This window comes from Centroberyx affinis, unplaced genomic scaffold (assembly GCF_046629955.1).
Source record: "Centroberyx affinis isolate AG114_WGS23_722 - 3 ecotype Tasmania unplaced genomic scaffold, CSIRO-AGI_Caff_v1 ptg006582l_1, whole genome shotgun sequence".
NCBI classification, from domain to species: domain Eukaryota; kingdom Metazoa; phylum Chordata; class Actinopteri; order Beryciformes; family Berycidae; genus Centroberyx; species Centroberyx affinis.
Genome location: NW_027283334.1, coordinates 1 through 16,023, shown reverse-complemented (window position 1 = coordinate 16,023; position 16,023 = coordinate 1). Strand labels below are relative to the sequence as shown.

The window sequence follows — 16,023 nt, the reverse complement described above, 5'->3', positions numbered from 1 at the left end:
AGTCCAGTATCAATTTAATATCTTAAAGAAAACTAAATATCTAGGACTTTTCAATGCAATCTGGTTTTAATAGGATAAAAACTTGGTAAGAGCATCATGAGTTTGATTTCTATAATCAGTTTCAACTTCAATAAATTCAATCATTCCATACAAATTCAGAAAACAGAATTTAAATCCAGTCGTCTGGTGGAGCAAATCTCATCACTTTCAATCTAAGTTGTGGAAAGTCATGGAGAAGTCACTGAATTTTTACATTAGGGACGTCACTTACTCCACTGTAACATCTTGGGGTTTTTTTTGCAAAGACTAGACTAGACTAGAAATTAACCTGTTTTATTCCCCCTCCTCCCCCCCAGTGTCCGTCCATGAAGGGGAAGGTGCAGAAGATCCTGACGTGGCGGTGGGGCGACCCCCCTCCCCCCACGCCGGTGCCCCGCCCCCCCGACCTCCCGGCCGACGCCCCCGACCCCGCCCCGCTGGCAGGGCGGCCGGAGAGGGAGTTCTTCGCCAAGTGGTCCAACATGTCCTACTGGCACTGCTCCTGGGTCACAGAGCTGCAGGTGGGTGGAGCCCACACACACACACACACACACACACACACACACACACACACACACACACACACACACACACACAGACACAGACACACACACAGACACACACAGCCCCTTTTTCAAAATGTGAAAACAAGCGCAATGTCCTCATTTTGGAAGATTTTCTCAACTTTCTATCCTTGTGAGGACATTTGGGTCTTATAAGTATAGAAATAAGAGATAGAAACACAGATCTTAAGAATTTACCTGTTGAACAGGTCAAACACTAAAATAAGTCAGTATTCCTAAATCAACATAATGACAAGTGGCCTATTGGTTAAAAACATGCCAGACACACTAGGCATTTAGCTAGTGTAAATTCCATAAATCAATCCATAAATTAGCATAACTGCATGTAGCCTTTTAAAAACATATCAACTTATATTTTAGGTGTATCCAGAACAGTTTAAAGTGGAAACAGTAGATTAAGACGACATTCAAAAGTCAGTCAGCCAGTGAAAGTGTAGAAATGCATGGAAAAAGGTCTGGAAAGTATGGAAATATGGCAGTAAAATTGGTAATTCCCAGGCGTTTAAGTTTGGAAATTGTGCAAAAAATATTTGGATAAAGTATGGAAGAAATATTGTTGGACTTTCCCATTATACAAACGACACCAAAAACCTTCAAATCAAGAAATGAAGTTCTGGAAAAAGTCTGGAATTAGGAAATTGGAACTATGCAGGAACCCTGGAAATAAAATGTATCTATGCTGCCAATATACCAATTCTCTCTGATTATAAGTAGTAGAAACTAAAATTGAGACATATGATTACACACAACTAATTAAGACACCATCTCCCCCCACCCCGCCACCCCCAGTTGGAGCTGCACTGCCAGGTGATGTTCAGGAACTACCAGAGGAAGAACGACATGGACGAGCCGCCGCCCATCGACTTCGGCGGCGAGGGAGAGGAGGACAAGAGCACCAAGAGGAAGAACAAGGACCCGCTGTACGCCCAGATGGAGGAGAAGTACTACCGCTTCGGCATCAAGATGGAGTGGCTGATGATCCACCGCATCCTCAACCACAGGTCAGCACGTACACACACACACACACACACACACACACACACACACACACACACACACACACACACACACTTCAGAGGAAAACCATTGCCTCTTAGAGTCGAGGTTTGATGCTACAACTTCTTTACTTTTTCTTCACACGCCACCACTAAACATGTATTTTTTTATTTTTTTTTTTATGAATCCCTGTATTCAACATCATGAAAATAATAAAACTGAGTTGACAATAACAATAACATGCTACACACGCCATATTAAAAACATACATCTCATTCATTTCTAATAGGATGGTCTGTAACAACTGATAATATACTAACTGCCAGGTAATATTTGGTTTAAAAAATATATTTAGTTGAAAGAATGTTAATTCTATTTTCTATTCCTATTTTCCAGGAATGTTGTTTTTGCTTAACCCGATAAAGGTGCTTTTATTGTAAATATAACATATGGTATTTAGTGGATGCTTTTATCCAAAACTCCTCACAGTATTATGAGTGCTTGTTTACATTTCTAGCATTTCTAGGGAAATGAACCTCCAACCCCGGCAGTGTTGGTGTCACGCTCTGCCCATCTGGAAGAGAGCGTCCACTAAACCCCTGAACTGAAAACACCTGAACTGAATTTGTCCCCCTCTCTCTCTCTCTGTCCCGTCCCACAGTGTGGACAGGAAGAGTCACGTCCACTACCTGATCAAGTGGAGGGAGCTGCCGTACGACCAGGCCACCTGGGAGTCCGAGGACATGGACATACAGGAGTTCGACACCTACAAAGTGCAGTACTGGAACCACAGGTGAGACGTGGATTCAAACAGCAGCGTAACACAGAAAACAGACACTCCAAAAAATAACCTCCTTCACCTCCCGCTCTACCCCAACAAGTCACATTTCAATTCTATGTAGAGGGGTCGCAGTTTGGAATAAATGTTCTAATTCAGCAGATTCATCTCCCTCCTTAAATGCATTTAAAAGAAAAATAAAAGAGTTCAGACAGCTGCTAATGCTCTGTTATACATTTGATCACAATTTGATTTATATGGTGTATTAATATTTGTTGTACCAGTTTACTAATCACCATTATGTAAATACATTTCAGTAATTGTGTTTTCGTTATTGTAACTACTAATGAACTTTGAATAACAATAACATTTTCGGCTTTTTACCTCACTTGCACATGTACATTTCTTTCTGTGTCTTTCTTTAGTAATTCTCTGAATGTAACTAAACTCAACTAAACATACAGTCTTGACCAACCCATACTGCTTTTCTAATGGTGTGTGTGTGTGTGTGTTTCTTGCAGAGAGTTGATGATGGGAGACGACGGTAAACCGGGGAAGAAGATGAAGGTGAAAGGAAAGGTGCGGAAGCTGGACCGGCCTCCTGAGAACCCCGTGGTCGATGTAAGTCCAATCTGTCTTTGATGTTAGATGTTTCTGTTTTAGATGTTTTCAAGTGAAGAGACCTGTTTTTGATTAAAAGCTGTTCATAAATTTGACTTTCTCCCCCCCCACCCTCTCTCTCTCTCTTCCTCCCCAGCCGACGATCAAGTTTGAGCGTCAGCCGGAGTACCTGGACAGCACGGGGGGGACGCTGCACCCCTACCAGCTGGAGGGGCTGAACTGGCTGCGGTTCTCCTGGGCTCAGGGCACCGACACCATCCTGGCCGACGAGATGGGGCTGGGCAAGACCGTCCAGACCGCCGTCTTCCTCTACTCGCTCTATAAAGAGGTGTGTGTGTGTGTGAGACTGGGTTAAGTTCCTCTACTCTGTAAAAAGTTGAGGTTTGTGTGTGTTTTATGGGTTCCATTCCCTCTGGGGCGATGCATACTAAAAGTTTGTACACTTATTTTATTGTAAAAAGTTTTGGATGAGCGTCTATCAAATGGGTTGCTGGAAATATTAGCGGTCATATTTGCTCACCATGCCAGGATGAAGTGAAATCTTGACTTTAAAGTTTATCTTCCCCACTTTTTTTATTTAATTAGTTTAAAATTTAGTTTAAAACAGTTTAATTTTAGTCTCTTTTAATGCCACTTTGGCTAGGAATAATGGTTGAGCCTTCCTCTGTGTGACTGTGCAGCCTCCTATAGGCAGCTGTCATCCTATTGGCCAACAGCCATCCAGCCATTTTGTATAAGTCAGGTGAAATCTGACGACATTAAGCTGGATCTCTAAGAGTAAACACTCAGTGATGCAGATCACACATGCAGCTGCTGCCACCCAGGGGTGGGAGGCCAGAATACACTTCCTGTCAGAGCAGAGGGAGCTGGGAGACGGACAGACAAAACAAGATTGAACTACATTTCATTCAAGCTTTCATTTTTTACCATGATTTGTAGGTTTTAAATCTGTTTTCTTGCTTTTTGCCCTAGCAAAATTTGTTCTCTTCTGTTATTTTTTTTCTTTTTTTTCATATGGAGTAATTCGCAGATCAATGTATTTAAAATGCATAACTGTAGGAAATCTTGGATTACAGATGTACAGGAATTCATGGAATTATTTGAATGATTTGATGAAGATATCTATTCAGAAATGCTTTTTATTCATTTTGGGTAAGAAGCATAACCTTAAGTTTACCTTATATTTTTACCCTTTTCTACCCTTTTCAAGCATAATATTAATTTTGGGTGTCAGTCATTTCAAACGTACTTTTGTCAAATAGCTGATGTCTCATTCTGGAGTTAAACTGTTCAAATTCTGATTCTAGGGCTGCGGAAATAGACGTTTTACTATTGATTCCTTGACATTATTGACTTCTCTGATCCACCCCCTTTATTTCAGTTTACGTCAGTTTGAAACACACTTGATATCTGACATGAAAACACAAAATTGATGTGTAATGCTGATTACTCGTCCTCCCTCCTCCTCCTCCTCCAGGGCCACTCCAAGGGGCCGTTCCTGGTCAGCGCCCCGCTCTCCACCATCATCAACTGGGAGAGAGAGTTTGAGATGTGGGCCCCCGACATGTACGTGGTGACGTACGTCGGGGACAAGGACAGCCGAGCCGTCATCAGGGAGAACGAGTTCTCCTTCGAGGACAACGCCATCCGAGGAGGGAAGAAGGCCTCCAGGATGAAGGTGAGGAAAAGACAGAGGAGGAGGATGAAGAGGGGGGGTTCTTGTGGGGATGGAAAACTGCTAAAGAAATTGAATATAACAACTGGGTTTTCCAGGTTCAGAAAAGTTATGGAAACTGATGCATATATCCTAAAAGATTTGGAAATTGTCTATGTAATTTTCAACTGGTAACAAACCTTTTCAGTCTGGAACCCACAGTTGAGGAATTGAGGAAAAAACACAAACTAGATAGACTAGATTTTTTTGTAACATTATCCCTTCCTCTCCTTGTGTATCTGTGAAACTGTGTTTGATTCATAATTTCACCTCTCCTGTGCTCCTGTGTTCGTTTCCCCCCCCCAACAGAAAGACTCGTCGGTGAAGTTCCACGTCCTGCTGACCTCCTATGAGCTGATCACCATCGACATGGCCGTCCTGGGCTCCATCGACTGGGCCTGCCTGGTGGTGGACGAGGCCCACAGGCTGAAAAACAACCAGTCCAAGGTAGGGACACACACACACACACACACACACACACACACACACACACACACACACACGCACAGACATACACACACACACACAGGCACAAGAACAGCCGGTTTAAGGTAGAAATGCATACATGCCCTAATAGGCTCCAAAATGATGAGTAAGTAGGAGTAGACATACACACAGGCTTGAAAACAACCAGTTGAATGTGAAAATAGACACACACACATACACACACACACACACACACACAGCATTAAAAGCAATCAGTGTGTTGTAGAGAGCTGAATCATTTCTGTATGTATACAATTGTTCTACATTCTAACTTATTGTAAACCACTTAAACAATACATAATAATCATTTTTGGTTGTTGAATGAATGTTGAATGTTTGAATTTCACTGTTCTACACTGACAGCTGTAACTGTTAGTTGAACTGAATTTGGACGGAACACAGTCTAAAGCGATCCTTGTTTCTGTCCTCTCCTGTAGTTTTTCCGGGTGTTGAACAACTATCCTCTGCAGCACAAACTGCTGCTGACCGGCACTCCGCTCCAGAACAACCTGGAGGAGCTTTTCCACCTCCTCAACTTCCTCACGCCCGAGAGGTTCAGGTAGGCTGCTGCTGCTGCTGCCGTCTGGACTCTATTTTTCCTGTGTAGAATATTTTTTTGACAGGGAAAAGGAACATTTTCTCAGCCTTTTCCCTCGTCAGAAAGCTTGCCAATAGCTCCAAATTGAACCCATACTTAGGATGATTTCTGGGCATTTTCTTGAGGTTTGTGGCAGTGATGTTGCCAGGGTCACTTTCACACATCATCATACTATAAAGCAAGGAATCTCTGTCTGTATGTGTGTCCTTCGCATATCTCGAGAACCGTTCGTCCGATCTACTTCACACTTGGCGGGTGTATTGCTGGGGACCCAAGGACGTGTGGTGTCAGATTGGACACGCTCAATGACACGTTCAATATTAGTAAACTTTGAATAAACAAGCCAACAGCGCTCTGTGCAGCAGCGGGGCTCAAAGCGAGCGACTGGAAGCGCAGTGTAGAGTGAGAAGTTGTTTGGATGAGCGGTTTTAGAGAAAGCTGCAAGCAGCAACACTGGAGGCCAAGCAGCCGGCCCGTTCCGAACAGGCATGTTTTGAACGGGCACTGCACTAGTGAATGTTAATGTTAATTAAAAAAAAATTAGCACCAAGGCCTTAAGATGCTGTAATGAGATGTTCAGCCGCAGCCAACTCTTCAGCACCAACAGAGAAGGAAACGAGGGGAATGTGGGCAACATTGACTGACGTTTGTCAGTTGCTAGAAGTGTGTAGCACTTGTAGTTAATGCAGGGAATTGACTTTACTCACTAACTCATCTCCCCCCCCCCCCGCCCTCTCTGCAGTAACCTGGAGGGCTTCCTGGAGGAGTTCGCCGACATTGCCAAGGAGGACCAGATCAAGAAGCTGCACGACATGCTGGGTCCTCACATGCTGAGGAGGCTGAAGGCCGACGTCTTCAAGCACATGCCCTCCAAGACCGAGCTCATCGTCCGAGTCGAGCTCAGCCCCATGCAGAAGTGAGTCGGAGGGAGGAGAGGGAGGAGAGGGAGGGGAGGGGAGGAGGGATGGAAAGTGATATTAGTTCTGAACAGTCCTTTTTTCAGTGGCTTTCTGTGTTGAGATAAAGTGTATAAGGTTAAAGAGTGTGTTTCCATGCACACTAATAAGCCGATGTAAACAGCAGGGTGAGAATTCCTTGATCAGATTAAGGCTGTTATCATATTATGAGAAACCCCATTATTAACACGGCATGTTTTCGCCCAATTGTTCAAATTATTTGACGCACGTTTAGGTTTATTCTGATTTATTTCAGTTTTTTACATCTGGGCACGAGTACAAATATAACTGGATAGAGAACGTCCCTGGAAGCAGTTTTCAGTTCAGTTTTAAGTTTCAAAGTTTGTTAAACATCTAAATTTGCTAAACCAGACCAGATGAAAATAAACTACATGAGGCATTATGTTCAAAATCCAAAACAACCGGTGGGAAGTTCCCTTTTAAGGAGAGAAATCCAACTATGACTGAATCATGTAAACTGGGATTTCTCCCCGTTATCACATTACTAGAGTGCATGTAAACACAAATTGTTGCCATAACCTGATTATTCCCAGTTACCGGGTTATTATTGTGCATGTGAACGCGCTCACTGAATATTATAACATAGCTCAGTCTCATGTAGAAATTACAGATTGGAATGGAAACAATGGAGAGGAAAAGTTGAAAAGGAGGCAGCCAGCGAAAAGCGTTTGAACACAAAAACATCCTCAAACATCTGAAAGTGAATAAAGGGAGATGTGGCTGGAGGAGGAGGCTTACAGTGTGGGGGGGGGGAAGTAGAGAGAGAAACGGATTGATGGATATATTTCTGATTTCAGGAAGTACTACAAGTTCATCCTGACGCGAAACTTCGAGGCGCTGAACACCCGAGGAGGAGGCAACCAGGTGTCTCTGCTCAACGTCGTCATGGACCTCAAGAAATGCTGCAACCACCCCTACCTCTTCCCCGTGGCCGCTATGGTACGACCCGACACCGAGCACAGCATGCAGGGAGAAACCATTATACTGTAGAGAAGGGAGGGGGGGGGGGGGGGTTTAGATTCTGTCTCATGGGTGACGATTGAACTGTTTTATTCCAAAATGAGAGAAAAAAACGTGATGACTTCTGCTTGAAAATGATTGAAGACACAAAATTAAAAGTGATTATGGTATTTTTTTTTTATTTTTTTTTGTAAAAGAGAATGCTCTTCAGTCCTTTGTTGCCAAAATCATAACACTAATGCAGAGTGGATCTTCTAGATTTTAGAGATATTTAATTTATATACGATGAGGTAATGTGTTTTTTCCTAAATGGGTATATTGATTTTTGGAAAAGATGGTCTATTTAATTATAGTGGATTGCCTAATATGGTGAAATCGTTTCCAAATCTTGCTTCTTTTTTTTTTGCATCCACCCTTACCAAACTTAACTTCTAGGCTTCCATTGATGTATTGATGTCAGAGTTTACAGAACCTTAACGTTTGAATGATTGATCCCAACAGGAAGCTCCAAAGATGCCCAACGGGATGTACGATGGCGGCTCGCTCACAAAGGCTGCTGGGAAACTGATGTTGCTGCAGAAGATGCTGAGGAAGCTGAAGGAGGGCGGACACCGAGTCCTCATCTTCTCTCAGGTGAGAGACTCCTGAATAGAATCTTAAATTTAATAGGGAATGATGGTAAGTCCCTTGGAGCCGTGTTCCCCTTCCTCTAGAACATTCAATGATGATAATATAATAATAATAATAATGATAATAATATTTATTTATATTGCACTTTCCAAAACAAAGTTGCAAAGTGCTTCACAATCAACAGAGATGAGACACTGACAGGATCAGAATCAATGAGGCAAAGCAGTAATACATTAGAAGTATGAATACAATAAAGTAAAATATAGAAGTTAAAACAAATAAATAAATACAAAAAGGGAAAATAAATAGACCCAGCTAAAGGGAAATAAACAAATGGAATAAATGCATAAGAGAAAAGGAATGACATGTTGTTGCATTAAAATATTAAACCGACGTTAAGCAATAAATGAACTTTATCGACCTCTGTTGGCGACCAGTAGGAATTGCAACAACATCGATTGATCTTGTCTCCTCCTATCTTCCCAGACTTAATGCCTGGTATTGATCAACAACCCCATCAACCCCTCCTACAGATGCATTATGGTCATTTAGTTCTGTGGGTCAGTCAGATATTTCTAACCGTGTTTTCTAACTGAGCGTCTCTCCTCCTCCGCTGCAGATGACCAAGATGTTGGACCTGCTGGAGGACTTTCTGGAGAACGAGGGCTACAAGTACGAGAGGATCGACGGAGGGATTACAGGAGGGATGAGACAGGAGGCTATCGACCGCTTCAACGGTGAGACCCGGGGCTCACACACACACACACACACACACACACACACATATACACACACACACACACACACAGAAAACTAACAGTTGACAAAAGCTGCGAGGTGCAAAATGCTTTTCTTTCACTCAGGACTTTTGCACCGAAATATCTCCTGTTTCTCTGTTGAGGCAAGTCGACTAAAAATAATTTCTTTGGTTTCTGCACCTCCTCCTCCTCCCCCCCCCTCAGCTCCCGGCGCCCCGCAGTTTGCCTTCCTGCTGTCGACGAGGGCCGGAGGTCTGGGCATCAACCTCGCCACCGCCGACACCGTCATCATCTACGACTCCGACTGGAACCCCCACAACGACATCCAGGTACCCGACCGTTACTGCTCCCATCTGTTTCTATTGGGTTTTCACTCATCATACAGTAAGGCTGGGTGTTGGCAAGGACCTTACGATACGATACATGTTGCGATACATTGCAATACTCTACATAATGTACTGAAAATGTAAAAATAGAGCTGAAAATACAACTTGCTGTGTACCACATCACATTATTATATTGATAACTCAGCGGACAAATTCAGTCAAAACTATTTAATTCAAAGGGATTTAAGGGAAATTTAAGGACGTTTTAAATCAGTTTAAAACATGAATAATGTTTTTTTTTAATGTATCGATACGAGGGGCTGGAAAATCGATACAGTATCATGGAAAAAAATATTGCAATACTCAGCTGGATCGATTTTTTTGCACAGCCCTATAATACAGTGTAGCTTGAGCTATACTTCATGTTCATTTCAGTGGCGAAATTGGTCTTATATTTCATTCTAACTAGGATCAAAAAGGTGTTGAAATGTCTTCTGTTGACCTTGGACACCCTGTCTTCTTTTGTAAACGTCTTGGTGTAACAGTGTTAGATGTTTTCACACTGACTCCTCTCCTCCTCTGTGTCCAGGCCTTCAGCAGAGCTCATCGTATCGGTCAGAACAAGAAGGTGATGATCTACCGCTTCGTCACCAAGGCCTCCGTGGAGGAGAGGATTACTCAGGTAAACAGGACCGACACAATGCACAAAACTCGATAACCAGACAAAGAAAAATATCCTCCATCATCCACTGGTCCCCTCTTTGTTTTCCGCCCAGCAAGCCCAACTGTAGTGGAAACCAGACTGTTCACCTCTTTTTAAAAAAAATAAAAATAAAAATGAGCTGAAAAACAACATGTAACCACCAGGAAGGAATATAATTTTTGGGTTCATGGAAGCCCTTAGTTATGGAAAGTTATGGAATTTTACTGCAAGGCCGAGAACCTGACCTCAAAATCTAACCTCACCTGCATGTAAAACGCTGTTAGTAGAGCTACATTAGATGGAAAAACTAATTATTAACATAAAATTGAGACAGAACTTTTTTATAGTTTTACTCGGCATCTAATTTCCTGACCCTTTTATCACAAGTAAATGGCTATTAACATAACACCTCCTCCATCTTTTCCTCCACCCTTTTCTCCATCCAGGTTGCCAAGAAGAAGATGATGCTGACCCACTTGGTGGTCCGTCCCGGTCTGGGCTCCAAGACGGGCTCCATGTCCAAACAGGAGCTGGACGACATCCTCAAGTTCGGAACGGAGGAGCTGTTCAAGGACGAGGGAGAAGGTGAGGATGGACGGACGGACGGACGGGTGGATTTAGAATGGATGGATAGATCAGCAGATGAATATACTGAGAAGTGAGGATCTCTGTACTGATGATGTTCCTGTTTTTTTCCCAGGTGAGAACAAGGAGGAGGACAGCAGCGTCATCCACTACGACGACAAGGCCATCGACCGTCTGCTGGACAGGAACCAGGACGCCACCGAGGACACGGAGATCCAGAGCATGAACGAGTACCTGAGCTCCTTCAAGGTGGCTCAGTACGTGGTGAAGGACGAGGAGGAGGCGGTGAGTACTGATCATCTGGCCGGTGTCTGGTAGCTCTTTCCTGGGAAATTAATAAACAGAATAAACAGAAGAAGAAGAACTGGGTAGTTAGCATGAGCAGCGATAGCCACCATGACTGAACAGACAAAGAGAAGCTCGAACTGCAGCAACAGAAAATCCAAGCTCCGCCCACACTGTTTGATTGACAGGTGATCTGTGAGAAACGCAACAGGAATGAGCTCAGGGCTGGGTGATAATTCAATATTATCGTTTATCGTCTTTCACTGGAATCATATCGTGACGATATGAAGATATTTTGATATCATGACACACATTTCTGCTGTCTGAATTGATGATGACAAGCAAATTTTACTTAAAAACTCTCATAAAATGAGGTATGGTAGAAATATTATTTGAATATTTCTGTTTTGTTTGACATCACACCTAACATTACCATTCGGTTCAATGAGATGAACATTAATGTGATTATTTAACATGATTTTGCATACATGAACCATATCGTGATATATATTGATATTGAGAAAAATCCTTATGATTATTATATTGATTTCAACCATATCGCCCAGCCCTAAATGAGCTTTAAGTTTAAACATTTAGGTTTTTTTTTAGTTTTTTTTTTTGGTTATCTTGATTAATGACTCTTTCTCTCTTTGTCTCTTTCTACCCATCTTCCTTTCCCTTCCTTCTGTCCTTCCTCCTATCCTCCCTCACTCCTTCATGCGTCCTCCCCCTCCTTTCCACCCTTCGATATCTGCCCATTTTCTCTTTTTGCACCCTTGTTCCTCTTCTCACCTCTTCCCTTCCTCCCTCCCTCCTTCACGCCCCATCCCCTCCCTCCCTCCTCTCTCGTCCCGCTCCCCTCAGGAGGAGGAGGTGCAGCGGGAGATCATAAAGCAGGAGGAGAGCGTGGATCCGGACTACTGGGAGAAGCTGCTGCGTCATCACTACGAGCAGCAGCAGGAGGATCTGGCCCGCAACCTGGGCAAGGGCAAGCGCATCCGCAAGCAGGTCAACTACAATGACGGCTCGCAGGAGGACAGGGGTGAGTGGAGTTGCTGTTCACTCACACGGAGGGGGGCCTTCACCTGGGGGGGGGGGGGGGGGGCGTTTCCCCGTCCGTGGTCGAGTTGTTGTGGGCGGGGCTCGAAACATTTGAAGCAGTCGTCCAAAAAAGATAGAAAGCTTTCTTCAGTTCTCTCGGATGAGTGGGGGAAACGTGTCCAGCTCTTTATTTTAAGTCCAGTGGGTTTTGTTTCTGTTTGTTTGGGGTTTTTTTGTTGTTTTTTTTTTTGGACATCTTACTACCTGGATGACAGAAATGAAGACTTTTGAAGCAGTCTGTACAAATTTAATTGGCTGTTAGCGGATGATGTTTACCTACGCTCCATCAAAAGTTCAACATTTTCAACTTTTTTTCGACAGACTGGATTGTGATATTTTCACACGCTGCGCTCCGTCAATCCCTGTCATCTGTCAACGCATAAGTGTCATTGAAATAAATGGGATATTTTCTGTTTTTTGACTAACCACAAATGCTCATTAGGGCTGCAACTAACGATTTTTTTCGTTGTCGATTAATCTGTCGATTATTTTCTCGATTAATAGATTAGTTGTTTGGTCTATAAAATGTCAGAAAATGGTGAAAAATGTTTCCCAAAGCCCAAGATGACGTCCTCAAATGTCTTGTTTTGTCCACAACCCAAAGATATTCAGTTTACTGTCATAGAGGAGGAAAGAAACCAGAAAATATTCACATTTAAGAAGCTGGAATCAGAGAATTTTGACTTATTTTTCTTAAAAAAAAATACTCAAACCGATTAATCGATTATCAAAATAGTTGGCGATTCATTTAATAGTTGACAACTAATCGATTAATCGTTGCAGCTCTAATGTTCATGTGAACTGGGCCTTAGCTGGCTCAACAATGACTGCAACAGTAGATTACTATGAAAAGTGTCTTTGAGTATTTAGAAAGGCGCTGTACAAATTAAATGTAGTATTATTATTGTTGTTAGAATGAGCTTAAAGCCTGCATCACCAGCATTACAATCAGTCAACAGTAAGGATGTTTACATGTTGGGCCTTTAGCAGCCGCTCTCATCCGGAGTGACTTATGAAATTCAGTCTTAACATCTTAAATTCCATCAATGAGACAGACCGAGCTACGGTGACAAACACTGGAAGAAGACAACGAGGCGTCACCCACCGTATCAAATCTACTACACTACCCACAATGCACCGCACAGGGCCACCATGATCTTAGCCTGTTCAAGCAGAAGGAGGAAAATGCCGGCACCCGCCCACACACACACACACACACACACTGTGGGTCACATAATAACAGCCTGGTGTGTGTGTGAGAGAGAGAGAGAGAGAGAGAGAGGTGTTTACATGGTGTGTGTGTGTGTTCAGCCTGGTTTCCTGTTTGCTGTGGTGTTTTTGTCCACTGACGAGGCCTGAACACCCCCCCCCCCCCACACACACACACACACACACACACACACACACACACACACACACACACACACACACACACACACACACACACACTCTGTATGTTTGACACGTCAAACACAGTGTGGGCGGTTTGTGTGTGTGTTTTTTACACGCATGTACGGGAATTTCATGTTTTCAGCGGGCAAGTAGAGACTCGCTACTTCCATAACATCTGTACATCAAGTTAATTTCCTTATTCCTGTTTGAATGACACTTCCTCTCTCCCAGCAGCAAGACATATTCCACTTGGTGCGTGCTTTTATTTTACGCACCTTACAGTGTTATGAGTCCGTACGTTTCTAACATGAATGAAACCCGCAGACCTGGCAGTGTTTCACTGTGTTTTACCCCTTGAGATGCAGTAGTAGTTGAGTGTTTTTGTTGCTGTTTTTTTTTTAAGCTGTCATCCATAAGTCTGATTAGACAGTGGATTAATAACCCTGCTTTCTGTTTTTTGGCTCCAAAGCGGATTGGCAGGATGACCAGTCCGACGGGCAATCGGATTACTCGGTGGCGTCCGAGGAGGGAGACGAGGACTTTGACGAGCGGACAGAAGGTAAGAAGTCTGCCTGTGTGTTTCCACTCTTAACATTTCATATCGGGGAGGGGGGTGTGTGTGTGTACCTGTGTCATAAACTGTGTCTTGTCTTTTCATGTTAAATGTACTGCAAAGACAGCAGTGTCAATAGAGTTAAATATGTCTGTGTGTATATACAGTGTCTATTCAGATTCAGAAGACTTCATTGGCAGACAGAAGTAACACTTGGTGCTCATGTGGATTAAGAGAAAGTAGTGAAGTCCTTCGGTTTGTAGGTGCTCACTGGGAACAGGAATCAAATCTATAGAAAATGGAGATATGAGCTGTAAGACTGAAAACCTCCAGTTAGAAGTAAACTCTTGAGCTGTAAACACAAAGTCCAAGACTCTCTGAATCCAGTAAGGAGGGAAGAGACTAAAGGCTTGAGATTTAAAAAGGTCTTTCTTGCCCTGATGCCCGGAGGCTTTCAATCTTAGAGCTAGTATCTCAGTTTTCATCAGCAAACTTTATTGACTGTCAGCTGGACAGAATTGTCTTTGACAGGCTCTTAACACTCAGTTAAAACAAAAGAACAAACAGTAAAAGACAATAAAAACAAAACGGGTACAAAGTACAAGACACAGTAGCAGCAGCAGTTGTAGTACTTAACCGGATCATGGTCAAAAATAGCATTAAAATGATGCCACACACCCATCTGCCCTGTGTGTTAGTGTGTGTGTGTGTGTGTGTGTGTGTGTGTGGTGTTTAAAGCTAACCTCCCTCTCCTCCCTGTGTAGCCAACTCTCGCCGGCCGAACAGGAAGGGCCTGAGGAACGACAAAGACAAGCCGCTGCCCCCCCTGCTGGCCAGGGTGGGAGGCAACATCGAGGTGAGCAAGGAAGCCTTTTCACCGGGTGTCACACCGGGTGTCACGCCGGGTGTCACGCCGGGTGTCACAGCTCTCGTCTGCAACCGTTTGACATCCCTCCTTTTTTTTAAAAGCATCACATCAGCCACCCCGTGGTTTATGCTAGCCTTGGGTCAGACAGTATTCGGGATTGTTGGTGTTTGTTTGAACCTGCTTGGAGCACCAAAGGGGTGGAGTTAATAACTTGGCCCAATGCAATGAGTGGCAGGACGTTTATAAAATCACAGATTGAAAGTTGTTTGTCCCCTTGGTCATGTTGGTATTTGTTTCCATAATTGGTTAAAAAATTTAGAACTTACTTGGTACTGTCTGATTTGCATTGATGCAGTAAACCCCACCCATCTGGTATTCCAAAGGGAATAAATCAAACACTATATGAATGATTTTAAAATTACTGTTTGACCCAGCTCTAATTTGTATCCGCTGAAATATGATAGATAGATGGATAGATACAGTAGATAGATGGATAGATTGATAGATGGATAGAAAACTTTATTGATCCCAGAAGGGAAATTGAGTCGTCATAGCAGCCAAGACACACGGATGACAAAATACATTAAAACACAACAGATAAGAACACAAGAGGCTATGATGGCTAAAAAGCAAGTGACTAAATGAATAAATAAAGATAGTTAATAATATAGAGAGTTATTAATCGTGGCTCATTATCAGTTATCTGCAAATTGGAAACCAGACCTTTAATGTAGATGAAGCTTTATTTTCTAGCTGCTGAAGGACAATAATTCAATATGTGGAGGCTGAAGTTTATATTTGGTTCCATGTGTTTCACTGCCTCCTCCTCCACCAGCCTTGTTTTCCTCTGCACTGCCCGTATTAAAAGCTTGTGTAACATTTCCCGGGTGTGTTAGTGCGGACTTCCTGTACGTAAACACTGACCTTTAACCGCCTGCCTGCCGCTCCCCAGGTGTTGGGTTTCAACTCTCGGCAGAGGAAGGCCTTCCTGAACGCAGTGATGCGTTATGGGATGCCTCCCCAGGATGCCTTCACCACCCAGTGGCTGGTCCGAGACCTGCGAGGGAAA

General features: G+C 43.2%; 1 protein-coding gene across 1 annotated transcript in view; it reads left to right on the top strand.

The window, feature by feature from the left end:
* LOC139638812 (chromodomain-helicase-DNA-binding protein 4-like) overlaps positions 1–16,017 on the top strand; it is a gene marked incomplete at its 3' end in the record, with an annotated part of 29,254 nt that extends 13,237 nt beyond the window's left edge. The window contains exons 11-30 of the mRNA XM_071512850.1: positions 357–560; positions 1,413–1,624; positions 2,281–2,412; positions 2,919–3,018; positions 3,155–3,346; positions 4,496–4,696; positions 5,042–5,179; positions 5,656–5,777; positions 6,559–6,732; positions 7,591–7,732; positions 8,255–8,386; positions 9,003–9,120; positions 9,346–9,470; positions 10,057–10,149; positions 10,617–10,755; positions 10,871–11,040; positions 11,905–12,082; positions 14,003–14,092; positions 14,851–14,942; positions 15,907–16,017. Of these exons, the coding sequence (XP_071368951.1) occupies positions 357–560; positions 1,413–1,624; positions 2,281–2,412; positions 2,919–3,018; positions 3,155–3,346; positions 4,496–4,696; positions 5,042–5,179; positions 5,656–5,777; positions 6,559–6,732; positions 7,591–7,732; positions 8,255–8,386; positions 9,003–9,120; positions 9,346–9,470; positions 10,057–10,149; positions 10,617–10,755; positions 10,871–11,040; positions 11,905–12,082; positions 14,003–14,092; positions 14,851–14,942; positions 15,907–16,017 (2,865 nt within the window). The remainder of the gene's footprint in view (positions 1–356; positions 561–1,412; positions 1,625–2,280; positions 2,413–2,918; positions 3,019–3,154; positions 3,347–4,495; positions 4,697–5,041; positions 5,180–5,655; positions 5,778–6,558; positions 6,733–7,590; positions 7,733–8,254; positions 8,387–9,002; positions 9,121–9,345; positions 9,471–10,056; positions 10,150–10,616; positions 10,756–10,870; positions 11,041–11,904; positions 12,083–14,002; positions 14,093–14,850; positions 14,943–15,906) is intronic.
* Positions 16,018–16,023: the final 6 nt, after the last annotated feature.